Genomic DNA, 27,055 nt, shown 5'->3' with positions numbered 1-27,055 from the left:
AGGTACAGATGTCCAAAAGCAAGAAGGGAATGTCTGGAAACAGATTAATACCAATAGTGACCAGAAAGACAGATGGTCAACACATAACTGGAATGGAAACAAGAGGCACGTACGTTTGGGTCTCAGTTCTGAGGTCTCGGAACCAGCTCCTTCCCCAGGAAAGGTGACAGGCTCTGTCACATCTGTGTCAGGAGGAGGGTAGGGTGGGGGCGGGGGAAGCACTAACTGGGGTGGGCCCCGGGCTGTGCCTCTGGGAGGCTTTTGAGGCACCTGACGTCCAACACCTACATGGAATCAACAGGAAGGATTCAAAGGTTAAGCCAAAGGATGTCCTGCCTTCTAACCAAGGGCACAAAGCTATTGCTCACCAGACACAAAACCAGTCACCCTCAACATCATAGCCTACACCACTCTGCCCCAAACCAGCCATATACAACACCAAATCCAACAACAAAGCAGACACACACAACATGAAATTTTATACTAAAGTGGTTACGCCCTACACCAAATCTAACACTAAACGAATCATATCTAATACCAAGTCAAATTCCAAAGCAGCCACATTCAATTTCAAAACCAGCCTCAGTCTACACAAGACCAGCCATACCCAATACCAAATTCCAGTTCACTCCACATCAAGCCAGCCATACCCCATATCAAAGTCACTCACCCAGAAATACACCATAGCTAACATCCTCATGCTTAAACATTTCACAAACATTGTGTCCTACTGTCAGCTATAATTTGGAAAGAATTGCTTGGTTGGTAGCCATTTGTCTCTTTTAGGCACAATTCCATAAATTCCCCAAAAGAAATCGGGAAAGCTACTGAGGGAGCATAGCCAAGTTGAAATGAGACTATTCCTCACGTTGGCCTTTCCCAGGCTCACAGATCACATTCACTTACTATTGAGAGACAGTTCAGTGATGCGGTTATGTTATCTCTTTTGAGCCCACCTTATTATCAACTTCTTTCACTTTTTTAGGACCAAAGTCTTCAAATTGTCTTTTGAAGTTGCAGGTTGCAAGGAAGGGTTAGAGATGCTCACTCCACCTGCATTTTGTATCAAGATTCAGAGAAGCCCCATTCCATTTGTGACATGTTGGGATACATTTATAATCTTATGTGAAAACAGATTTCTTATACAAATGGTTTTGTGAAAGCCAATGTTTAAGTTCATAAGTGGCATAAACGTCCATGTCTTAATTCGTGTTTATTATTGTGTTTTAAAAAATACTTTCTTCAAGTTGTACAGTTTAGAATCTTCTAACAATATAGTGTATGGTTTGTGCTCTTTACCATATAACTAAACTATTGAGGGAGATCCTTTTCTCTAAGAGATATACTCATTTATTCCTTTCTTGGATATGACTTCCTCATGTGAAAATCATTTCTTCCTCCAAGTGCAAATCAGTCTGTGTGGTGCTGTTGGTGGCCCCTGGCTGCTTAAGCAGCCTTATGCAAGAAGGAGCACAACATAAGGTTACACCGTGGGAGCAAGGCACAGTGGAAGGATGCTTCCCATTCCAAGATTTATTTGTGATTGCCAATAAATTAGGCCCTTGACTCAAATATTATTTTGCTTTATGTTCCAAAAAATAAATCTTCCTTTTTAAAATCTAGATATCTGAGAACAAAATCATGAACTTTGTGTACAAGTGTGTATGCATGTACACATACATTGTGTGTGTGTGTGTGTGTGTGTGTGTGTGTGTGTGTGTGTGTGTGTGTGTGTGTGTGTGTGTGTGTAGGAGCTTCTGTCTCTCCTCTAACCTGATACCTAGATTTTGCTGGTGAGTTTTGGGGGGTGCTGTAGATAACCCCTTACTTTATGGATTCTTCTGAATGGGAGGGAAATTCAGCTTCTCATTGCTGATAAGACCTTGTCTACCAGCTCCTACCCTCAAAGGGAACCATTATTTTTAGAAAGGAAGGGATTCTGGCTTTTTTGTATCCACAAACAAGTTACAGACCAGGTAGGGGGAAGTGTGGCAAACTTCCATTATTCACATCTTCCCTTTGCAATACAGTGAAGGGATGTTAGCATAGTTTTCAGTTCTAGACATCTACCTCACATCTATGCTGGCATCTATAGGCCCTGCTGATCTAGTGTCCAGCATGGGCCCCATGTTATTCTTTCTATCTATCTATCTATATATGTATGTATGTGTCTATATATATGTATTATGTATGTATCTATCATGTATGTCTCTCTCTCACACACACATGTGTATAAGTCAGGGCATGAGTGGCATGTGGTTATCAGAAGACAACCTGTGGGAGTTTTCTCCTTTTACATGTGAGTTCCAAGAATCAAACACAGGATGTTAGGCTTGGTTGTAGGAGCCTTTACCTCCAACCTGTCTCTCCAGACCTTGATTTTCATCCTGATATTATATTCCTCTGGGAAATGAGATGAACTGATATAAAATGAGATGAACTGATATAAAATACAGGTTATTACTTCTTAGGATAATTGATTCTCAGGCAGTGAAATGTCAGGCATTAAAATTAAAGTACTGACTAAAGCGAAGAATGCTGATAAGCAGCCAAGTCACCCCTATTAAAATTTCAGAACTTATTTTGGGAATATTGTCCCTTTGGGGGTCACAGACCCATTGTCAATGGAGAAACAACAGGCTGCCTGAGTCAATGAATGGGCATGGTTGCCTCATGGCTTCAGCCAGGACTCAGATGCACTTTTAACCATGGGAGTCACAGTAATGGGAACAAGTCAATCCAACACGGCAATGTTTTAATCCCTACTTTGCAAGTGTTAGTCTTATTCCTACTACAGTGGGATAGCAGATACTGAAAGATTTTAAAATAAAGTGAGCCTCTAAGGTTCATGGGCCTGGGAAGTCCAGCCCTTAGCATCTCCCCCTGTGATCTCCAGCACATGAGGGTGGGGTATAATGGCCTCACAGGTAATTCCTTGCTTACAGGTGTCAGGACTCCAGCCTGGTTCTTTTGTGTTCTCTTATTTTCAACATGGGGGCTTTGCTAAATGCATAAAGAGTATATAAATGGGGATTGTTTTCAAATAGGAACCCACAGACTGATATCCAAATGCTCAGAACCAGATGTGTTTTGGATTTCAGATTTTTCTAATTTTAGAACATTTGCATATACATGATGAGGTATCTTGGGGATGGAACTCAAATCTAAATATGAAATTCATTTATAATTCATATATACCTCATATATAGAATCTGAAGGTAATTTCATGTAATTTTTAATTTTGTTCATGAAACCAAGCTCCATGGTACAGGATTTCCGTCTGTGGCACCATGTTGATGCTCAAACAGTTTCAGATTTTGAGGAATTTCAAATTTCAGACATTCAAATTAAAAATACACAACCTGTATACACCACAAGGGGTCTAAGGTGTCTTTCAAATGACAAACACTTTTCAAACAGCCTCTACAGACATCCTCCAGAGACACCTGCCATAGCCACTCATACCTGGAGCTCCATTCATCACTTTCTCCTAGGGTTCTGGGTTCTCAAACCAAGAGCCACCCTTTCCACCACCTTCCCCACCTGATGCCTTCCTCAGTGTAAATCAGATATTAAGGGAATTCAGAGCTAATCATCTCCAGACTTTCTTTCTTTAGCATCCATGTTTTCTGGGTTAATGTATTTAACAAGCAGTCAGTCCACTATCAGTGTTAACAACAGTGCTGAAGACTTGTGTTAAAGCAGGCATCCCAGAGACATGCACACAGCAGGGCAGACTCACTCACCCACTGCGCTCTTCCTGTTCTCTTCCTTGTCCTCCTTGCGGCTGGGGACCACAGGACTTGGCGGTGGTGGCTGAGGTGGCTGTGGTGGAGGAGCTGGTGCCCGCCGCTTCTTCTTCTGTAGGTCAGCCTGTGAGCTGAGTGAGGTCTAGGAAGCACAATAAAGGATGACAAAGATTAGTTGGTCTGTATGAGGCACTACACATGTGGAACCCATGCCTTTCAGGGGCAGGCTGTGTGTGGCATGGCCATGAAAGGACAGCTGTGTCACACTGCCTGTTCAGGTCTGTTTCTCTCAAGCAGGTAGAAGAGGCCTAGAATACCTGGTGTGGACTGGAGGCAGCAGAGAGATGCTTCCAAATTTCCTAGCTCCCCATTTTGTGCAAGCAGTGCCTATTTTATAGGCATTTCCAATGCAAAACTTCCCCAGAGTATTCGTGAGAAAATGACCCCTTGTCTTTCCTAAGTACCAGAGATAACTTATTAATTCTAGGATAGGAGAAGCCAGTGTGCCTCAAGATTCAGGTCCCTTTCTGCTTCTTCATGTAGACAACCCAGGACCAGCGCAGGGGCCACATTACACCCACTCTGCATCTAGACTCACAGTGAAGCATCTCTGTATAGGGCCCTTAGACAAAGATATGGGGTATCAGTCTTCTATCCAGAACAGAAATCCAGCTCTGGCTCAGACATGATGACAACAAAATTCTAATGCTCTTTATCACCAGCTTGGGCAAGCTTTCACAGCTGAAAGCAGAATATGTTTCTGTCTGTAACCCACTGACTACAGTTCTTTGCTTCCAAAGGAGTCAGTTCTCTTTGCTTCTTCATTGCAGTCAAAGTTATCATTAGTTCACTCTCAGTTGATTGGAATTCATTGAAATGGAAGCGCTTAGGTGCAGAGGAGGGCTTCACTCTTTTCTGTATTCAGTTGTTCATAGCCAAGTCCTGTCCAAACATTACTAGGCCTTTCCAGGGCTGGAGCTTGAGCACACTGCCACCCTCTAGTACCTCGGGCCTGCCCTGGGTGCTCTTTGATTCAGTAATTCAAGCATGTTTCATGAGTACTAGAGTATAGTATCTATACAGGACCATGCTACAAAAAAATATACTTCGCTTCTTGTCTAAAGGTATGTCTATCTGTAAAACATTTATAAACTTTATCAGTAATACACTTTATTGCAAAAAGTATAAAATGTATATGGAAACAAAAGGTAGAAAACTAATTTTGTTCAGATAAAGTACTAACAGTTGGCATATATTTTTCTCATCTCTAGTTTTCTCTTTTTAAAGTGATTAATGATGCATTGCATGTGTGTAATATATCACAATAATCTCATATATTTCCAATGTTCTTTGGTATATTTTGTACAAAAAGTGGGCCAAACATAAAGTCAAACAGCCCTTTAAGTATTAGTTGTCAGGGAGTCTTGATTACCACCTCTACTCCGGCAGCACCCACAGAAAACACCTTCTTTAGAATTCACTATTTCAGCACTAAGTAAGGTTCCTATGCTGTCTTGATTTGCACATGCTAGAGTTCTGTCTTTCTGCTCCAGAAGATGGGAATTTATCTCTTACACACATAGGGAAGGACAGATTTTTCTTCTATATTATGACCCTGAAATTGCAGCCTGAGACTTCAATCATCATCCGCTATCTAATGGCTCAGTACTCTGACCTTTCCAACAGGTTCAGTTTCTGTTACCTGAAGTCAACTGTGGTCAGCAATTCTTACACAGAAAACAAGCAGTTCTTAAGTTTTACCCTGGGCCCATTTTTGAAGATGAAGCTTCACCCCATCCTACTGCCTCCTGCCTGGAATACCTGGCTTGCTACCTAACTCTCTTTTCCTAGCTGAACTTCCAGGAAATTAATGTTTTTTTCTACTCTGTTGATCCCCTGTTTATGGACCAAGCTGTACATGAAGAAGATTTTGAGATTTTCAAACTAAAAATGTCTTTATCTTATTACACTATACACAGATACAGAGGAAAAATAGCCAATAACAAAATACTGGAAACATGCAGGCCTGCCAACTCCCAGACTGCCCCTGTGCCCATGGGATGCAAACCCTACTGAGGCTTAGTCTTCCACATCCTTTTGGCTTCCCTGCTGCTAACCTGGAGGGTCCTCTCCCCTCTGTGCCCAGATATTCCATGCTCTTTTCAACCTCTCCTGAGGCATTATATTCCTGAAACCTGCAGAATTTTCTAGTGGTACATTTCACCTTTTTCTTTTATTTTCCCCTCTGAATTTTAGTCAGTTGAGTATGGAGGATTGTGAAAGCAATTGCCTATTTTTTTCTCTAGAGCCCTTGTCTCTTTCTTGAAAATTTCCTTTACTTGATTGCTCAGCTCTTTTGAGTGTTAAAGTATGCTATAGCATATTTAAATTTCCAACATTTCTACTTATTTTAAAATCACCACTGTGGTCTTCTTTCTTGGGTGCAGTTTCTTTCATTTTCTTCTTGACAGCAGTACATATATAGTATTTTTATTTTCATTATTTTTAACTACCCTCTCTACCTATTCCTCCCTCTCTCCCACCTCTGTCTGTCTCTGATAATTTCATTTTAACCCATCTTCAAATATCTGTGCTCCATGGCTGACTGCTTACAATATATTGTTTTGGAGGATAGAGTCACTTCACACATTTACAAAATTCCCTTGAGTGTCTGTCTGGGTCAAAATCTGGTTAGCTGACAGGAAAGAGCTTTACATAGCCACCTGTGCAGGATTCTCTCCTATGCCAGTCCTCCATACACAGAAGGATTCTCAGCTGTCCTTCCTAAAGGTGGCCTCTGGGGGTACAAAGTGCAACAGCCCCCCTTGCAGCACGTGGAGCTCTGACTGAGCCATGACTAATGTCTGGAGTCACCCTTCTGAAGTTGGGAGCATGGCTGCCTGGGAGAAAGGGTCACTTGGTGTTTCTCCTCAGATATGCAACAGTCATCAGCTCACTCTTTACTCTTGGGTGCAGTGGAGTCTGCTCCAGATTCTGTAGCCTAGTTGGGGTTCTGGGCCTGCTTGATGCCTGCCCAATCCCTAGGAGTAAATATTTAGCTACTCACACTTTGCTAGGCATTTATCACAGTGGCTCCTAAGAACTGTCATTGTTTCACTCCCTATTATTTAAAATTATTTGAAAATTAATTTTTATTCATTTTAATGGGTTTCAAAAGGAGAAACATTAATTTGCTTTATAAGCCATATTTTCCTTTATTTTCAAATTTATTGAACCATAGTTGATAAGTAAATATTGTATATATTTGAGGTGCTGAAACTGATGGTTTGATATATATAATCAAACAATCATAAGCTACTTAATAAATCTATACTCTCACATGCTTGTTATTTTTATGTTCATATTCTCTCTTTCCCCTCCCTCCATCCACTTTATCTTGTATAAGATTTCAAGCATTTTTCTTTAGTGATTGTTATTTAGCTGGACAGATGAGTCATATGGAACTAAGGCCCCTTGCCTTTAGTGGAATATTAAGAATGTTTGTCTTGATTATTACAAACTACATTTCTTAGAACACTTTTTTCTTTTCCCAATATTTATCTCTTCCTTTCTTCTTCTGAATTTTCATTAAGTCCATTTATTTTGACTTCTCAAGCAATCATGTGGCATTCACAGTGAAGAAAACAGAGTACAAAATTACTTATTCCAATTTTAAAATTCTCTGCAACAGTAAGGTGCAAAGATATGAAGCCCTGGGCCTTGTTTTATACAAGCAATGACTCAGCATCCTTCTGCAGCATGCAAAGATTTAATGAGAATTCCTGTAATCAGCTACGATGTCACAGCACCCAAGCAGGAGCACTCACATGAACATGAATAAGAAAGCCAATTCAACTACCTCATCCCCAAGCCAGCATGGCTCAGATCTCCCTTCGGAGGAAAATGGAGGGATCATAAGGCCACTCTCCAGATTTTAAGAAGGGTTGCCTATCCAAGGACTGGCTCTGTCCTCAGTGACAGGAGCCTTCTTAGGGAGCTGCTGTTATTTGGATTGGACAGACGGCAGGAATTGAAAGAAAAATTTAAAGGTTGGTTGTTCCAGAGTTCAGAGACTTGGCATTACCACCAGTGGAGGCTGGTACAGCATGGCACAATCAGGAGGAAGCACCATCTTACAGGTTATTCCTTGGGGGAATGAGAAGAGTGAGAAGTGCATGTAATGCTTTGGCTTTCTGTATAGGCTTGCTTGAGTGAAAGGTGCTGGCCACAGCTGACTGGGAATATGGAAAGAAGTGACATTTCTGGTACTTGTTATTTTTATGTTCTTATTCTCTCTTTCTTCCTCCATCAATCCTCTTATCTTGGATGTAAAATTTCCAGCATTTTCTTAAGTGATTGCTACTCAGCTGGACAGATGAGCCATATGGAACTAAAACCTCTTGCCTTTAGTTGAATATTAAGAATGTTTGTCTTGGTTATTAAAAACTATATTTCTTAGAACGCTCAAGTTTCTTGAGAAGTTATGGAGACCATGGGAGCTTAGAGACTAGCCGCAGTGTCAGAGACCTGCACTACCACAGACAAACACCAGAGGGAGAAAGAAATTATAAGCTAATTGAAGACATTCACAAACATTCTATCTGGGAGTACAATCACAAAAAGCCAAAGAAGATATAAACATTGGCAAAGCTTGAGCTGTTCCAATATCTGCAGGTGGACTTGCTACCCTAATGAACCAATAAAATGCTATGCTGTAAAGCATGAGGAATGAGCATCCCCCTCCCCTTTTTTAAATTTAAATCAGAAAAAAAGGTTGTCAATCCAGTTCCCTCTCCCTCCCCTTCTCCCCTGCCTCCCACCAACCCCCTATCTCGTTCTGCTTCCCAGGGAGGGTGAGGCCTTCCATGGGGGAATCTTCAAAGTCTGTCATATCATTTGGAGCAGGGTCTAGACCCTACCCCATGTGTCTAGGCTGAGAGAGTATCTCTCTATGTGGAAGAGCCTCCCAAAGTCCATTTGTGTACCAGGATAAATACTGATCAGAGGCCCCATGGATTAACCAGACTTCCAAATTGATATCTACATTCAGGGGTTCTGGAACAGTCCTATGCTGGTTTCCCAGCTGTCAGTCTGGGTTCCATGAGCTCCCCTTTGTTCAGGTCAGATGTTTCTGTGGGTTTCTCCAGCCTGGTCTTGACCCCTTTGTTCATCACTCCTCCCTTTCTGCAACTGGATTCCAGGAGTTCACCCCAGTGTTTAGCTGTGGGTATCTGCTTCTGCTTCCATCAGCTACTGGATGAAGTCTCTAGGATGGCATATAAGGTAGTCATCAATCTCATTATTGGAGAAGGGAATAAGCATTTTTGTTGTTGTTTTTTTTTTTGTCTTTAAATGTACAGTTTACAACAACAATAAAACTACATTAAAAAGCCAGAAAAATGTGTTCTGAGAAAAGCAACAAATGTCTAGAAAGCAATCCCAAGGAAATGGAGATTGACAAAAATTCCAAGTAATTATATACTGAGTTTGATGAATTATAAGAGAGAAGAAAGATACATGAGTAAGCAACATAAAGAAAACTATATGTGAACCAGGAGAATACAACAATGCTGAAAAGTGACTTTGCGGGTTTACCTAGAAAACCTAATCAAACAAAGAGAGATTCTGCAAACTTAATGACATGCCACTAGAAATTACTGAGTCAGAAGACTTCCTAAGAAAGAAGGGAGAGATGAGGACTCTCTCTGAGACAACATCACAGGGAACAATATAGAAGTCCCAGAAGGAGAAGGAGGGAAAGAGGTAGAGCTTGTTTGGAGAAACGAAAATCACTCTACATAAAAATTCAGGTAGATCAAAGGATTCCAACTGAAATGAACCCAAAGAGGATCAGTTGAAAGACACATGCTAAGGAAATCATCGAAAGCCACAGGCAAAGAGAATCAGTTCAAAGCAGCAAGAAGAGACTGCTAAATGCGCCACATGAACATATCATGAGATTATAACCTGTTTCTCAGAAGAAATTGTGTAGACCAGAAGTGATGGGATGGTATATCTGAATTTGTGAGGGTAAACAGAATGACACCCATGAACACTCTGGCCAAACTATCTGACAAAAATAGAGATCTAATCAACAATAAACTGTCATAGAGCTTTCTTTGAATATTTTCTTCATATAGTTTTATAATTCAGGTCTTACTACTAGGTTTTTAAGTCCATCTGAGCTAATTTTTGTGCAAAGGGTAACATAAAAGTTCAATTTCATACTTCTATATATGAACATCCAGTTTTCCCAACACAATTTATTGAAGAAGTTATTATTCACTGAATGCCATTGGTGGCTTTGCAGGAAGTCAGGTAACTGTAAAAGCAGTGAGTGTTATTTCTGATATTTCTGACCTACTTCATTACCCCTTCCTCTATTTTTATGTGATCCAGTGCTCCTTTGATTATAGTAGCTTTATAACATATTATACTGCATTTTGAAATCATGGTGTATAATGCCTTTGGCTCTGTTTGTTTCATTGTTTTTTGCTCAAGAGGGTTGGTTTATTCAGGGTCTTTTTGCAGTTCCATGTGAATCCAAGGATTGCCTCTTCTGTCTTTATGAAAAACAACTTTGGAATTTTGATTGGATTGAATCTGTAGGTTTCGTTGGATGTTATGTTTGTATTAATAACACTAATACTTTTAGTATATAAACAATGAATCTCTTCATTTATTTGAGTATTGTTCAGTTCGTTATCACTAATGCTTTGTATTTTCGCTGTCCTTGGTTAAAATTATAAAATTCTAAAGGCAAAAAGAAACAAATATGGTGGGATCAAACTAAAGGGCCTCTATATAGCAAGTCAAAAAGGAAGAATAACAGATATTGGTTGGGAGAAATGCTTCAACACAGGGACAACATACAAGTTATATAAGGAACTCAAACAACAGTACGTAAATAACTCAATTAAACAATGGCCAAGGAGTCTGAACACAGTCAATAGAAGCCAGATATGGTGACTCACATCTTTAATCAGTAGGCAAAAGCAACATTGCTACAAGTCTGATGCCAAAGAAGGATACATAGTGAGTTCTAGGCCAGCCTGAGTTGCAGTGCAGAACCCTACCTTAAACAAACAAAACCAGTTTTTTTGTTTCATATAGCAACAGATATATGAAAACTGGTCAACAACTCAAATCACCATGGAAATGACAATTAAAACCACAATACCTCACAACACCTGATACAATGGTTATTATTTATAAAGATGATAACAGAAGTTGGGTAGGACATAGAAAAAGGAAGCACTGCTAGCTACTAGAAGGAACTTGAGTTAGTAGTCATCCCCAAGAAAGAGCATGAAGGCTCATGAAATAGGAACTGCATGACACACATATTCCCATTCAGGGTACATTTGCTGAGGAATGGATATAAGTGAGCTGAAGGGATATCTGCACTCTCATGTTACTAACAAGAGCCAATGCACAGAGACAATCTGTTGTCTGGCAGTGTACAAACATAGACAGAAATGGTAGAATATACATATGGAATACAGAGTAGGAGGAAATGGGGAAATTTTAATCAAAAGATGAGATGTCTCAGCTAAACTGAAGGAATGAGGTTGCTTGTTGCCTGATGGTAACCATGGATACTAACACTATACTCTCAAATTCTTAGAAAATGGATGATTAATATTTCCACCCAAAAAGACAAATTGAGGAGATAACAGACATATTGATTAGCTTAACTATTTCTACAATGTATTAAGAATCACACTACATCCATATGTACACACCATTGCTATATTTTAAAATAATCAAATATTCAAACTGAGGAAGGAGTAAAGACCTTACCAGAAAAACAAAAGTTGAGGGCATTCATCAATGCCAGACCTCCACTAAAAGATTGTTATAAGTGGGTTCTTACTTGAATTGAAAGAATACTAGATAGATAGTGAGTTTTGAGAGTCTACTGGGACATTTGAGTGATGTTGTTGTGTTAAGTATCGGTGGTATCTAGTCAGCTGGGGTTAAGAATCAGCTGTAATTAAAAAGAGATTATCACCACTGAAGTAAAAATTTTGTTTTATGGGACAACTGAATCTGGCCAGCTGAGGCTGAGAAATCAGATGCAATTAAATGGAGACCAGTATCACTGAGGTGAAATGTTCTGGGAGTATTTCCTCAAGGTCAGCACACAGAAGATGTGGTATGGAGAAAGCTAAGGCTGTAATTCCTGCTGCTAGTTGAATTACCCAGATGGGACTGGTTTTGAAGGCATGAAGGGGCCATGGAGAGCAGCTGAGGCTTGGCACTGTGAGAGGCCAGGAGAGACTGTGGGTAAAAAATACAGCTTCCATTTCAGTAGGTTCCCTAAGGGCCATGGAAATAAGTTGAGGTTTCACATCCTGTAGCAGAGTCAAGTCCCTGAAAAGAGCCCAGGAGAGACTATTGGTGAAGGTACAATCCAGTTGCAGAGACCCCAGAATTTTGCAGATGGTAGTACCATGGGACAACTGCCAAAGGACATGAGCTGCAATGGAGGGAAGCCAGCTGGAGCTATGTTTCTGTCTTGAGTTCCAGCCCTGATTTCCTTGATGATGTACTGTGATATGGAAGCAGAAATGAAATAAACCCTTTCCTCTCAAGACTCCTTTAGTCATGGTGTTTTAAGCCAACAATAGAAACCCTATGATAAGACACTAAGCCACTAGAAAGGGGTTTTTTGAGGGGAGGTACATGATAAGGAAAGGAGAGTAAGAGATTGTAGTTACCGTGAAAGCAGACAATGGGAATACCGGGGGTGGAAGTCTGAAGCAGAAAGGGATGAGGGGCTATGGCAAAAATGGGGAGGAGAAGGTTAACACAAAGGAAGGCACATGGAAAACCATATGAAAACCTACAATTTTACAGCTCAATTAAAAAGTATAATTGGAAGGATTGTGGAATATATGTGATCAAAAGAAGGAGGGCAAAACTGGGAATAAAGTAGTCAAGGGGGATGGGAGATGAGTTTGGGGAAGAGGAGAAAACTGTGTGTAGGTTAACCAAAACTAAAGATACATGACAATGCTTTATGTAAGGTCACTAGTAAGCTAATTTCAAAATATAACTTAAAAGGGGGTGCTTCCAAATGTGATTACCCTAAGATTTAGGATAATGAAAAATCATACTGCAAGGCCTGTGGTACCTCCCTAGTAGTTACTGGTAAGGTAGGCCCCAGTTCTCCAAAACAACAAAGGCTATTGCCATTGCTCTTACTGTAAGTATTCTATTGATAAGGCACTATTGCTGAAGACACCACACACTGTGGCTGAAGTAAATGAAAAAGGAAACCAATCTCAAACTGATCTCAAAACATACATGTCCTGGAAGGTGCCACACAGGCGGCTGGGGAGTGGGAGACATCGATGCTCTAACTCAATACTGACCTATCAGACAAGATGTGCCCACTGATGCAATAGTGTCATGACTTATTGGTTAATTAACCATTATGATTGGATTTGAGGCCTGTCTCAGAAAAGACAATGTCTGGTACAAATAATTCTGGTAAGAAAATGCCCACAGCTGAGGTAGTCATGGGCCCTGCTATTGTTATTTTGGTAAATAGCCATGTTGTCAAATTGTCTTGTAAATATTTATGTTTTAGTAGACCTGGGCTGTTCTGAACTTCAACCATGTTCAGAGGACTTTTATATTTTTCCCCAGGGGGCAGTAGTCAATGCTTAGTGGTATAGGGAGTCAAAGTACTGAGGAGAGATGACTGAGTTCTCTGCTCTGCATGCGACATATTTCTCAACCTACTCCTTCCCCGCATCATCATCCCCAAGGCACAGGGAACATCAAGGAAGAAAGGACAAAAAGAGTATAAGAATAAAGAGCTGGAGGATGGGGAGAAGTGCTATGAAATGCAAGCTTCTGGACTCAACAAGTACATCATACTCAGGAGTTCACACCAGCCATGGCTACATTCACAAGACTTGCACGTGGTCACAGGATCAGCCCAACTAAAATTTGGGAACTGGCAGGGGAAGTGCTCTCCAGGCCCCATGCCTTACTCAGATGTTACTGGCAGTTGGCAGCTGCTCGAAGGAAGAAAAAAAATTCTTCTTTTTTAATATATGACTACTGTAGGTTTCCCATGCCCCAGTGGATGGCCCTACGCCCATGCACATATGGACAGCACTAATTGGACTTAGCAGGTTATCAACAAAACAAAACATGAGGTTGGGTGCAGGCCATGTTGGGTGAGGGGAGCTTAAAGACGGAAATGGGAGAATAAGTGATAATGTTTCATTGTATACATGTACAAAATTCTCAAGAATTAGAAATATTAATATGAAAACAATTATGAAAAATGAATGGTAGATTCTCAAATAATTAAAATAGAATTACTATATAATCCATGATCTTATTTTTGTGCATACATTAAAAACTACAAATAAAACTGAAGTAGCATTTCAAATAATATGTATAAATGTATATATTCACATTGATTGTTTCACTGTTCCAAACAGCTGAGTCATGTGCAACCTAAATTTCTGATGAATATTTAATATGTTATGAAAAGTACATTCAGACTTAAAAAACTATACATTATGTTACATTATAGGTATACCTTTGGAAGATTCTATTAAGTGAAGCATGTCAGTCATTAAAAGATAAGGCATGATTACATTTACATATATAACAGCTAACCTCGTAAATCATGGAAAGTAGAATAGTGGTTGGGGGGGGTATAGGGAATAGAGGAAGGGAGAGATGAAGTAGTTATAAAGTATACCTATCCAACACAAAACAGTTTGAGAGATCTGTACAGGGCACACATATCTCAATTTTGTACAAAGTTACAAAGACTTATTATTTTCTATTTTTATGTGTATGCCTGCTTGTCTCTATCTGCATATCATGTTCATGAAGGTGCATGAGGGAGTCAGAAGAGGGCATGGCATCTCCTGAAACTGGAGAGTTAGGCAGCTTACTGCCTGATGTAGGTGCTAGAAATTGATTGTGGGTCCTCTATAAAAGCAGTATGCACTCTTGCCTGCCAAGCCTCACTAACGCACACTTAAGGGTGATTAAGATTCTATTTTTGTAGTTTTGTTTTATCACATTAGTAATATAAAGAATCCTTGTTAGATGGTTAACTCACACTGGTGGTAAATTACCACCAGCATGTTTTCAAATAAACTAACAGCAAACAACTATGCTACAATATTCTAAATTCTAAGACCTACATGGCACTGGTGGTGTGGTGAGCCAGGCACCCTGGAGTTGCAGCTTGCCTTGTACCCAACTAGTGGGATATTTGTAGGTAAGACTATTTGGCCTTTGGCAGCAATTCTGTTTTCCAATGAAGTTGTTGCTGCTAACATTGAAAGCCATAAAGCCTTTTGGCTACAGACTTCTTCCCCTAGGCTTAACATAATCCATTCATTAATTGTGGTTATTCAACACTGTAGGTTTGCTTACCTACATTATTTTCTAGCCCATTCATCCTAATATTTATTTCTTTTCTTATGTTTTGTTTTGAGATTGGGGTTCCCCTCTGTAGCTTGGGTTACCTGGAACTCAGTATATGTGAATTCACTGTTATCCTCCTGCATCAACCTCCTGAGTACTAGAATGACAGAAATGAGCAACTATGTCCTGCTTCTTAACCGTTTCTTCAAATACAGTGAGACTTTGGAACAAGCTATTACTTTATTCACTTCTTCAATTAATCAGTAAGAAGCTGCTGAGTCATTGCTCTGTGACTGAATTTACAATGGATCCAATGATACACACAATCTCCAACCTCAATATGTTTAAGGCTAATAGAGGACAGGTAATTCTAAAAAGTGTAGTCTCCTGGGCTGCAAATGCTGCCCTGAACTATGATTTTGGGGCCTGGGTTTTTTTTTTTCCCTGTGTTCCATACTGATTAGCATAGGTCTCTAGGCTCCCAGGGATGTTTGTATAGTGATATATTCTAGAATTTTGCTGCACACCCACAGTGGCTTGGAATTAATTAGGAGAGGGAACAGGAAAACAATTCAGACTTACCCAATTTGGAAAAGCAATTTCACCTGCTGAAAGACAGTTCCTGCTCCCTCCTCATTATGGATCAGGAGGAGCATTAAAGGCCCGGAGACCCTGCCAAAGCTGCCTCACGCCACCACTGAAATGCTTCCGCAGAGCCAATCCTTCCCACTCAGCCAGCACTTGTGGAACAGCAGGTGCCTTCCAGCCACAGGACCACTTGTAGTAAGCTAATTAAGACACTGTGCTTGAAAAAGGGTTTGGCAAGGTCTGAGGCTCTCCAATGAAGATAAGTCCTAATGGGCAAGAGCTTTTCCTGAAGCTTTTGGAGGCTTAACAATGCTCAAACAAAGGCTTTCAGTAGAAAGGCTTATAGACTTCAAGAAAACATGAACAATGGCAGCCACAATCATTTATTAGACATTTATTGGAGTTGTCAAGTGTATCTCCAAGGACCACCCAAGACCCTTTCTGAAGAGACAGTTACCCTAACTTAAAATATTTATCATTATTGTGTATATGGGGGGTATATGTATAGAGGCATAAAGTGCCATTCAACACACGTGGAGATCAAAGAACAACTACAGTGAAGTTGTTTCTCCCTTTCCGCCTTCACATGGGTTCTGGGGGACAAATCCAGGTTGTCAGGCTTGAGCCACTGTTTTTACCTGCTGAGTCATCTCACCAGCCCATCTCTTATTTACTGAGAACAGAAATGGGGGGGTGGTTTATGGGAGATAATTTCCCCTTGCTTATACAGCTAACAAGTGGGCGGTGCTGGCATTCAGGCTTTAAAGGGAACAAAACAGAATCTCTTTGGCTATTTCTTTATATTGTCTACCTGGCTAGGGGTGAGTGGCTCAGGGTTAAAGAGCTACAGCTTGACCAAAAATATGTCTTTCAGTGTTACTGTAAGTGACTATAACCCACTAGAGGCTCTTTTTTAAAACTAATTTTTAAATTTATGTGCATTGGAGGGCTGGAGAGATGGCTCAGGCGTTAAAGGCTAGGCTCACAACCAAAATTTATATGTATTGGTGTTTTGCTTGCATGTATGTCTGAATGAAGATGTTGAATCTGCTGGAACTTGAGTTACCAACAGTTGTAAGCTTCCACATGGGTGCTGGGAATTAAACCTGCTCTTAACTGCTAAGCCATCACTAGCCACCCTCACTAGAGTTCTTAATGTCCCATATGGTAAACATCTGCTGACTGGATACCATATAAACCAGTTTGTACTTGAAAATGTTGCCTTAGAGACATTTAAAAAGTTTAATATTCTCATTAAGGTACTCTTTTCTTTTTATTTATTCTTATCTCATACAATACATCTCAACAACAATTTCCCCTCCCTCCATTCCTCCCAGTCCCCTTCTCCATCTTCCCTCTCCCCCAGATCCACTGCTTCTCTTTTTCTCTTCAGAAAAGAGCAGGCCTCCGAGGGATATCAACCAAACATAGCATAACAAGATGCAATAAGACTAGTCACAAACCCTCATATCAAGGCTGAATGAGGCAACCCAGCAGGAAGAAGAGAGTCCCAAGAGCATTGAAAGAGTCAGAGACACCCCCATTCCCACTGTTAGGAGTCCCACAGGAACACCAAGCTAACAACCATAACATATATGCAGAGGACTTAGTGCAGACCCATGCAGGCTCCAGTTCACTTGTTCTGTGGAGCTTGTCCTATTCTCTTTGCTCTCTGGAACCAGGAATTGTATTACCATGTTACAAAGTGAATGCTTTGCATCTTCCCAACAAGCTTACATCATATGTTGACAACTTCTGCCCCATTTGATGGTATTAGTCTGGTAGGGGCCATTAGGTCATGCTGGTAGAGCCCTCACAGACTTCATCAGTGCCCTTACAAAGCTTCAGATCCCAGAATGCTCTCTGGATTGTCTACCATTCAAGGACACAGAAAGAAGACAGATGTCAGACAACCAGGAGGGGGTCCCTCATCAGATACCAAGTCTGAAGCCTCTGGAGTTCAGGCTTTCTAGCTAGTATGTTTCAGAATTATGAGAAATAAGTGTCTGTGATCTAAACACATTTAGTATGGCAACCTAGAGAGCATTGGGATGTTTAGTGTTAAATAGCACTGCTCCCCTGGGCCTCTTTGGTTAGTTTCTTAATCTCATTGTGCCAATTATATGTAGCACCAGATTCAAGTTCCAAAAGCATCTCAGGGGGAGGAGAAGTTAATTAAAAGATTATAACCATGGATTCTCACTATGAGACACACAGCTTCATGCTTCTCACCTTGACCCCTTCAATTTTGCTAGGGTATGACAATCTATAAGGAACTTCATATAAAGGTGAGTAAATGATCATGTGTTGTCTCCCTCCTGTGATCCTTTATAGCTTTCATCTTTACACAGGTATTGTGGTTTGAATGATAATGGCCTCTATAAGCTCATAATTTTGAATGCTTAGTCATCAGGGAGTGGCAGGCACTATTTGAAAGGATTAGGAGCAGCAGCCTTTTTGGAGGAAGTGTGCCATTAGAGGAGGGCTTTGAGGTTTTCAAAAGCCCAAGCCAGGTGCAGCAGCTGTTCCCTCCTGCTATCTGCAGATCCAGATGCTACTTCTCCAAGACCTTGCCTGTTGCATACCACTATCTTCCCTTCATGATGATATTGATCTAAACCTCTGAAACCATAAACAAGCCCCAATTAAATGCTTTCTCTTATAAGACTTGCCTTGGTCATGGTGTCTCTTCACATCAATAAAACATGGACTAAGACAGGAATTATATGTGCATTCTTAAGGAGAATGGAAACATTTCTTTGGGTCTCATGTTTAACAAAGCTTTGAAAAACAATGCATCTAAGGGTCACATATGTTGTGAAGTAGAATAAGGACCACCATACATCCATTTATGTGTTTTCTCATCTTTTCATCCATTGGCCCATCTGTCCATTCACCCATGCACAAGTGTGCTTGGTGCCAAGAAAAACCCAAAGGAGAAGAGGAAAACTGAGTGGATTTCCTTCTAAAATAGTTTGAATCCACAGACTCAAAGGGTGTAATGGGGGTTCCTAGGGGCAGATGAGAGAGGAAAATGAGACAAAGTTTGATAAATCTAGTTTCATTTATGCAAGATGAAAAGGCCTGGAGATACTACTACATTTTACTACATTTCACTAATACTACACCATGTACCTGAGAACTTAATATGAGGAGAAACATCCTTTGAAATAAAATTGACTTTAAATGTGATCCCTTTTGCCAAATAGAAATTTAGAATGGTTGTATGAGTTTTAATCTTCAACAAGTGTTGATACCATTCCTGTTTTTATCAGAATAAATGAAAAGCTTATACAGATAATGAACATAGGGATTAGCAATTTTAATAATTACCATTTGTTTGAGTGTGATAGAAGAAAACTGTTTGTTCATATGCTAATAGGATGACTCATATATAATTTCCTTTAAATACTCTATATTCCCAAGACTATGTCCACGAATATTATAAGCCAGAGTAGAAAGGAAAGACTTATAAGAGATGAGAGCCTGGTATGATGGTAATCAGACTGTCAGGCTTAGAGGTCTGTGTCTACTGGCCATACAACATCAAATAAGCCAATTAGTTAGGACAGAAACAGTACCTGGCTCTTCCAGTGCCTATGAGGACCAAATGGAAATACAGGAAACAGAGAAAAGGGACCTCTGGGGGAGCTGATGCAGACTTCCCTTACTCTCAATCAAGATCATCTAGCCTGGTGGGAACCTGGACACCCAGAGGCACCTCAGCATCAGATCTGCAGTGCCTTAAGTCAGGCTTCCTAAGGGAACACAGAGTTCTCAGAGAACAATTTTTGCCTCTCTATTTTGGTTACCTGAGCTTAAACACATTGATAATACTATGGTATAGAAAACAAGGCATATGTAGTTGTTGTTTTCCATGATGGCCTCCATTTGCTGCAAAGAGAAGCTTCTTTGATGAGGAGTAATAGCTGCACTAATCTGTGGGTATGAAATTTAAAATTTCAATAAGGATTATACTGGTATAGCCATGTAGCAAAATAGCAACAGTGGATTCTCTTTTAAAACCCATGACCTCACTTGCCCTAGGAAGTAGGTTAGGGCTCTACTACTAGATAAGATTTCTTTCCTGTTGAGTAGGCCATTATGTCCAATTAGCCTGTGGTCACCATCAATATGTGAGTGCCACTTGTTCCATCTTTATGGATGTTCTCACATTTCAGCCACTCTGTAGTTCATAGGTATCACAACTGTATAGGATTATTAGTTGCTTCCCTCCCTTGGCAGCTTACAGAATATCTTCTGGTACAATGGAAGCTAGACTACAGGAAGGAGTTTATCAAATCACCTATGTCCTGTGTCCTAAGTGTGTGGTATCTTTAGCAGTAGGAGCTTACCTTCAACCTCTGAGAGGCAAGCAAGGGCAACTGCAATTGTTTATATTGTTTTAGGTTTTAGGAGCCACCGGAGTTACCCTGACCAACCATTAGAAAGGAGGTTTCTACACTTAAGGGCAAGCCCCATGCCCAGCAGTAAAAAGCCAACACAAAATGAACTCAATGGTATTTTTGTATCACATTGCTTTGTTTGAGCATTTTTTACCTTATTTGTCTTTGCTTGAATGTTACAGTTTCTGATTTTGTGTTTTTATGTGGTTGTTGTTGTTGTTGTTGGTGGTGGTGGTGGTGGTGGTGTGTGTGTGTGTGTGTGTGTGTGTGAGAGAGAGAGAAGAGACGAGAGAAGAGAGAGAGAGAGAGAGAGAGAGAGAGAGAGAGAGAGAGAATTTAAATTATTTTTATTTGAGTGTTTTCTAAAGAAAAAGAAAAGGAATGGAGTTGAATGGTAGAGAGTTGAGGGAGGAGTTGAGGGACATGAACTGAAATAAAAGTATACAGTATGGAAAAATATTTTCAGTTTTAAATAAAAGGAGATTCCTTGTGCATGGTCCTAAGGTTTTCGGTAGTCCATGATTTGGTAGTCCACTGCCAGCTCAGGTGGCTTGACTTCCTTTAAGATACACACATTCATTCTCTCTCTCTCTCTCTCTCTCTCTCTCTCTCTCTCTCTCCCTCTCTCTCTCTCCTCCCTTCCTTCCTCCCTCCCTCTCTGTCCCCCTCTCTCTCTCCCTCTGATACATACACCCCTAAGTGTTATTTGTCCCTCCTCCCTCCTTCTCTTCTTGTATTGTCCTTTCCCAAGTCATAGTCTCACTCCCCCTCCCCAGTTTTCCATTTCCTGCTTCATAAGCTGGAATGGCTCCATCTCCACTACAGAGCATGCATCTACAGTTGAGGGAACATCACAGAAGAGAGGCAAAAAGACTGTAAGAGCCAGAATACAAGGACATCTTCGGCGAAACAGCCTCTCCTAGAAATGGCTGCATAAACAAGGCGTATCTATCGACATGTTAACTTGGAAGGGAGGACTCCCTAGAAAAGAACCATAAGCAACTAATGACTGCTGAGGGAGAAGAATTAGTCTCTCTCAGGGATGAGTTCTTAATTTGTTATAAATACAAAGTGGTCACACAGACTCAGAAGGTTGTATTTCTATGTTTGCGCATATTCATACATACATATAGCAATAATAAGGAAAGAGAGGCTATCCATTTGAGAGTGAAGAAGGGAAGACATGGAAAGAGTTGAAGGGAGGGGACTTTGAAGAGGCTGTAAGAAGGAAAGGTAAGGGGAAATTATATAATTACATTTTAATTAAAAGTGTATTTTAAAAAGGAAAAAAATCTAAAAGAAAGATATCACCAGGTGGAATAAGCCTACCTGGGCTGTGACCTACTTCTGGGTGCTTTGGTTTCCTCATTTTAAATAGTATCATGACAGCACTCACCCCACAGAGCTAATGTAAGTATTAATCAGTGCACAGAAAGGTCCCTGACTGCAGAGGCTATTAGAAAATGCCATATATGTGCATGTTAAATAAATGGGTAGTCAGATAAATGACATGAAACACAATGTCTTTGAACCAGTTGTGTAGGTCATGTTTTATAGGTAAAAAAAGAGAGGCTGAAAGATAGATCAAAGTCACATTTTCCATTTTGAGTGAGAAGGAATAATAGACCCCGCTACTTTTTATTGAACACCTAACATGTACTAAGGTAAGACCTGTGCTCAGAGTTTCCTATGTGTCATTACTGTAGTTAATCATCACATGGACCCTACAAAGTGATATGGCTGTGATTTTTACTGTGCCAAAGATGGAAAGAAGCTCAGAAGGGTCAAGAAAGTTGTTGGAGGTAATGAGCAAGGGTGTAGCAGGGCAGCCTGCTCTTTGGACACTGCAGTACCTTTGTTTGATAAAACAAGAAAGTGGTAGACCAGTATTCATTCAGCTCATCTACAGATCTCCCATCCTGTGTATTAGAAGGAAGGGGTCTATAGCCAACCCACTGCCCTGAAATATTTCCTGGCCTATGCAGGATGCTCACAAAGTACTGGCTGAATCAATGTTTTTAACAAAAGCCTGGAGGTGACTAAAACAATGCTACTTATCAGATAGATGCATTCATTTGATGACTTCATTCTTACTCTATGTGCAACTTGAACTTGACACTGAGAATAAGACAAGATCAAGCAGGGCAGAGCATGTGATTAGGGTTCTGGGGAGTCAGGGATGATGGGCAGAAACTTCAAAGGGACAGCAGATATTTTGTGTTATCTGTGTTTTCTCCATGCCCAGTAGAGGATTTTGCATACAGTCAGTACTTAAGGAATATTTGCTGACTGATTTGATGAACATATTATGCGCTGCTGGAAGGAATCAAGAACTGAGGTTGGGGAAAGACAATGAAGAACTGACACAGGAAAGGAATAGTCTCCCAGGAGAAGGGTTATCCAAGCAAACATGGCTCTAGCTGAGGGAAGTTGAACACCTGTTTCTGCCATGGCAGTTTGAGGTGGAGAGCAGAGGGCCAGGTATGTGAGAGAGTGGTCTAAAACATAGTGAGATGTGGAGGCATCTTTCCCACTTATACACTGAAGTAGCACACAAAATGCCACACAAGTATAGAGAGAAATGTTTTAGGAGATCTCAGATGTGAAATTGAGTGAGTGAGGACTGGTGCCAGTGGGACTGGGCTATTGTCTCCCACAAAGGCTACTCAGACAGAGACAATGAGCATAGACACCACATCTGGGTAGTTCTGAGCATATATAGAGATTATGTAAGAACCCAGACAAAGGGGCTGGAGAGATGACTCAGAGGTTAAGAGCACTGGCTGCTCTTCCCGAGACCTGGGTTCAATTCCCAGCACCCACATGACAACTCATAACTGCCTATAACTCCAGTTTCAGGGGGATCTGACAACTTCATACAGACACTCATGCAGGCAAAACACGAATGCACATGAAATGATAAGTAAATTATTAAAAAAAGAACCCAGACTAGTAGTGGGTGACTACAGGGAAGGAATGGAAGACTGAAAGGGAAAAATGAAAATAGAAGTGAGAGTCTTAATGTGTTGGGTCAAAGGATGTGAGGAAAGAGGAAGTCTTTGAAGATTTTGGTTTGTGGTTATTTGTAATATTTATGGAGGTTATTGAAAGGTTCAGGCATTATGCTGGCCTGCCCCTGTTAACCTGGTAGAATCCACTCAGGCAGTACTCTGGTCAGCCCAGGATTCCATGGGAACTAAGTCTGCATGCAGGTGTAAAGGACCCCTTTAAAAGACAGACCCCTGCCCACTTAAGCTCTCTCTGCTCTTCTCTTCTTCCACCTATGCTTTCTCTGCCCCTCTTCTCTCTGCCTCTCTATGATGACTGATCATGGCGGTCAGCCATTAACCCTGTTCCTCTTCTCAGTCTCCCTACTTTGCCGGGCCTATAATAAACTATCTAATAACATGTCTAATAGTCTCATGCCTCATCCTGCATCTCTTCTTTATTTCTAATTTAAGCAAAAGAATAACAGTTATAGTGTTCCCCTCATCACTAGCTTGCTCTGCAGAGCCATCCTTGTGAGGCCTAGATGGCTGAGAATGCTAGGATCCCTCTCCCAGTTAAAATTGGCTTGTAGGAACAAAACTTAAGGACTCTTGGGTGAGAATGGTTTTCTTTCCTGGGAAGTGAGCAATTGGCAGCATCATATCATAATTTTGGAGCATTTCACCTGACAGGGTTGGGTAAGTAACAGCAAAAATAGGGTATTCACCCTAGTTGTTACTGATGTATAGCAGGGGTTTCTGTAATGCAGTCATCCTTGTACAGTCTGAACTTAAGAATTTAAACTTCCTGTCAGAGAATAAGCCCACATTTTATTCTTTACACTGTTGTTATATTGCAATTTACTTCAAATTAAAATACTCCTTCCAGGAGGGAAAGGAAGACTCATGAGACTAAGCAGGTAAACAAAAGGTCCATGTCTGGAAGAGCAGAAATTTGAAATATTCTGGAAGGGCCTATACCTAGCAGCTACTGGGGGATGAAACTCAGCAGCAACTACAGAGGGAAGAGATTCTCAGGCTGTCAAGGAGTCTGCAAGCAATGCTGAGAGCTCTAAGGCTGCAGCTTTCATACATAAGCTGTCACTTGTTTGGGGTGGGTATTCTGGTGATGTACCTACCTACCTGCTTTTGAGTCATCCCTATTCCTTGTAATAACATCTCACCTGTACTCCTCACACTAACCCAATAAAAACTCATTTGTTGACCATATGGACACAGTGCAATCATTACTTTGGTCTGCACTGGGTTTCTTTTCTGAGGGGACTAGGAGTGTGTGTGTGTGTGTGTGTGTGTGTGTGTGTGTATGTGAGTGTGTGTGATCACCTAAGAACAATCTGCCACACAGTAACTGCAGACAACAGGATAATGATCTATGTACACAAACATGTCTGAAAGAAATAGAATTCCAGAAGTTCCCATCTAGGAAGATTGATAAGAGATAATTTCTAGTTTAACTGATAAAATCATTAACCCTGTCTCAAAACAAACAAACAAATGAAAATAACAACAAATTACTCTGACCTAAAGACATAAAGATAGAAGATGAGAGTAATGATCATTCTAACTAACTTTCTTTAGTTTCTTTTGTTGTTGCTATGATAAAATAGTCTGAAAAAAGCAAATTAAGGTACAAAGTGTTTATTACTCTCATGGTATCAGGGTGCAGTCCATCATGGCAGAGAAGTCACAGTGACAAGTATCTGAAGGAACAAATCATATTAGATCTGGTCAAATAGCCAGATGTTAGGAAGGACTGCTAAGAAATAGTGTCTTCAGGACATGGAGAAGTTTATGGACTTGTGATCTCATTGCAGCTATGGCTAAACCTCTAAATGCGGTGGTTTCAATGGGAATGCCCACCATAATCTCATATATTTGAATACTTAGTCCCAGATTGGCAGAACTGTTTGGGAAGGATTGGGAGATGTGGTCCTGTTGGAGATGTGTCACTAGGGATGGACACTGGATTTTCAAAAGATGCTCCATTCCCAGTCTCTCTCTTTTCTCTGCTTTCTACTTGTGGAGCAAGATGTAAGCTCTCAGCTGTTTCTGCCCCCAGGCCTTTGATCCTCAATCACAGACTCTAAACCACCCAGGGCACATGTCCCAAATTAAATGTTTTCCTGTATATGTTGTCTTTTTCTTTCTTTCTTTATTAACTTTGGTCGTCTTGGTCATGGTGTTTTATCACAATAACAGAAAGAAAAGCAACCTACCATTTTCCTCTTTGAGTGAATAATACAGAATGAGATTTCCTTATGCCCACAAAATGTATGGAATCCTGATTCTCCCAAGTCTGACCTTTGATCTCTACTTGGTCTCTAATGATATTTGGTACATGGGAAAGAGATAATTTTAAGATTCTCTGGAAAAGACTCCCTATCTTAAATGTCAACATATTTCCATGGACACTTCTCAGTTTTCTGGGGTCTGCATGGGAAAGCATCTGTAATCCAGGAATGAACACAGAATCTTTTCAACCAGCAGAAGTTCACCAACACTGGCAAAGAATTGATCATGTGATTCTCTCTGGCCCACAGCCAACTTCATAAACATAAGCATTTGGCAGGCTTCCAGCTTTCCTTACAATTTTATCTGTCAGCCTTAAACCCAGGAGTAAATTCTGGGAGAACTGTTTTACTGCTTACATTCTAACCAACATAGTGAGTTCTTGAACTGTGAAGTGTGGCGTTTCCAGAGGCAGCCATGACTACTGTGGGTACATCTGGGCTCTGTCCACTCTCAGCCTTAGACATTCTCTTTCTTAAAGTTTATTTCCTGTGCTAGCCACAAAACTTTGTCAGCATTCTTTGACTTGTGTTTCCTTGACTTCTCTATTTACATCATCTTATTTAAAACAGGCTCCTCATGATGGCATTTTAAGCCATTATGACAATCATTTAAAGAAAAAATGAAACCTTTGATCTGCTAACAGTGTAATTATGAGTATGGGTGGAGTCAAGCATCCTCCTCCACTTTCTCCTCCATTTTTTTTGCCAAAGTTGCTTTTGTTTTTAACATTTTTGTTCTCTTTTGCTTATTTGATTTAGCAACTGTACTAAAGACAATACTATATACATCTTCAGTTTCTATATTCCATTCATGTCAAGCATACTGTAGTAGGTCTGTGACAATTTCCACAATTCTAGTATTGTTTAGAAATTCTCCAGATAATTCCCATGGTAAGATCTTTGCATAAAGTGTTCATCTATGTAGAGATTTACATATGGTGAAAATACATTCTATTTTTTAAAGCACTCTTACATGTCTTACTAATAAACATATGAGCCCTTCAAAAGCTCTTCATCATGTAATCAGGCTGTTTTACTTGATAAAAACAGAAGTCAGAAATGTTGATTACTATGTCCTTTGGAATGATTTGCCCAAAGTTGTAAAAATGCATAAGTGAGAACAGAACTATTAAATTTAATTTCTCTGAACTATAATTTCAACATGTCACTGTGTGTAAGTACATGCATGTATGTCTGTGATGTGTATGTATGATGTGTGTATGAGTTTATGTGCAAAATGTCACAACGCATGTGTAGCAGTCAGAGGACAACCCGAAGTATTAATCCTCCTTCTGCCTTGTTTAACACAAGGTCTCTTTGTGGTTTTTCTAATATACAAACCAGGAGAGCTTATCCTCTAGTATCTGGGAATTCTATATCCACTTCCCATATCCCCGAAAGAGTGCTAGGATTACAGATGCTCATGCTATGTGCCCAGCTTTCATAAAAGCTGGAAATTTAAACTCAGATGCTGATGTTTGCATAGCATGCACTTTTATGAACTGAGCCATCTTTCTAGCCCATGATGCCACTTCTTAATTCATTGTAGCTACCTCAGCAAAGATACACTCCATGCTTTCAAGGTTCCTGTTGTGCTAGAT

At 40.4% G+C, this 27,055-nt stretch overlaps 1 protein-coding gene across 1 annotated transcript in view; it reads right to left on the bottom strand.

Moving 5' to 3' along the window:
• Cobl (cordon-bleu WH2 repeat protein) overlaps positions 1–27,055 on the bottom strand; it is a 150,784-nt gene that overhangs the window by 64,343 nt on the left and 59,386 nt on the right. The window contains exons 8-9 of the mRNA XM_035453021.1: positions 3,747–3,891; positions 114–284 (exon numbers count right to left, since the gene is read on the bottom strand). Coding sequence (XP_035308912.1) covers positions 114–284; positions 3,747–3,891 — 316 coding nt within the window. The remainder of the gene's footprint in view (positions 1–113; positions 285–3,746; positions 3,892–27,055) is intronic.

Source organism: Cricetulus griseus, assembly GCF_003668045.3.
Source record: "Cricetulus griseus strain 17A/GY chromosome 1 unlocalized genomic scaffold, alternate assembly CriGri-PICRH-1.0 chr1_1, whole genome shotgun sequence".
Classification (NCBI taxonomy): Eukaryota; Metazoa; Chordata; class Mammalia; order Rodentia; family Cricetidae; genus Cricetulus; species Cricetulus griseus.
Note: the sequence above shows the minus strand (reverse complement) of the source record. Positions and strands in the feature narration are given on the sequence as shown.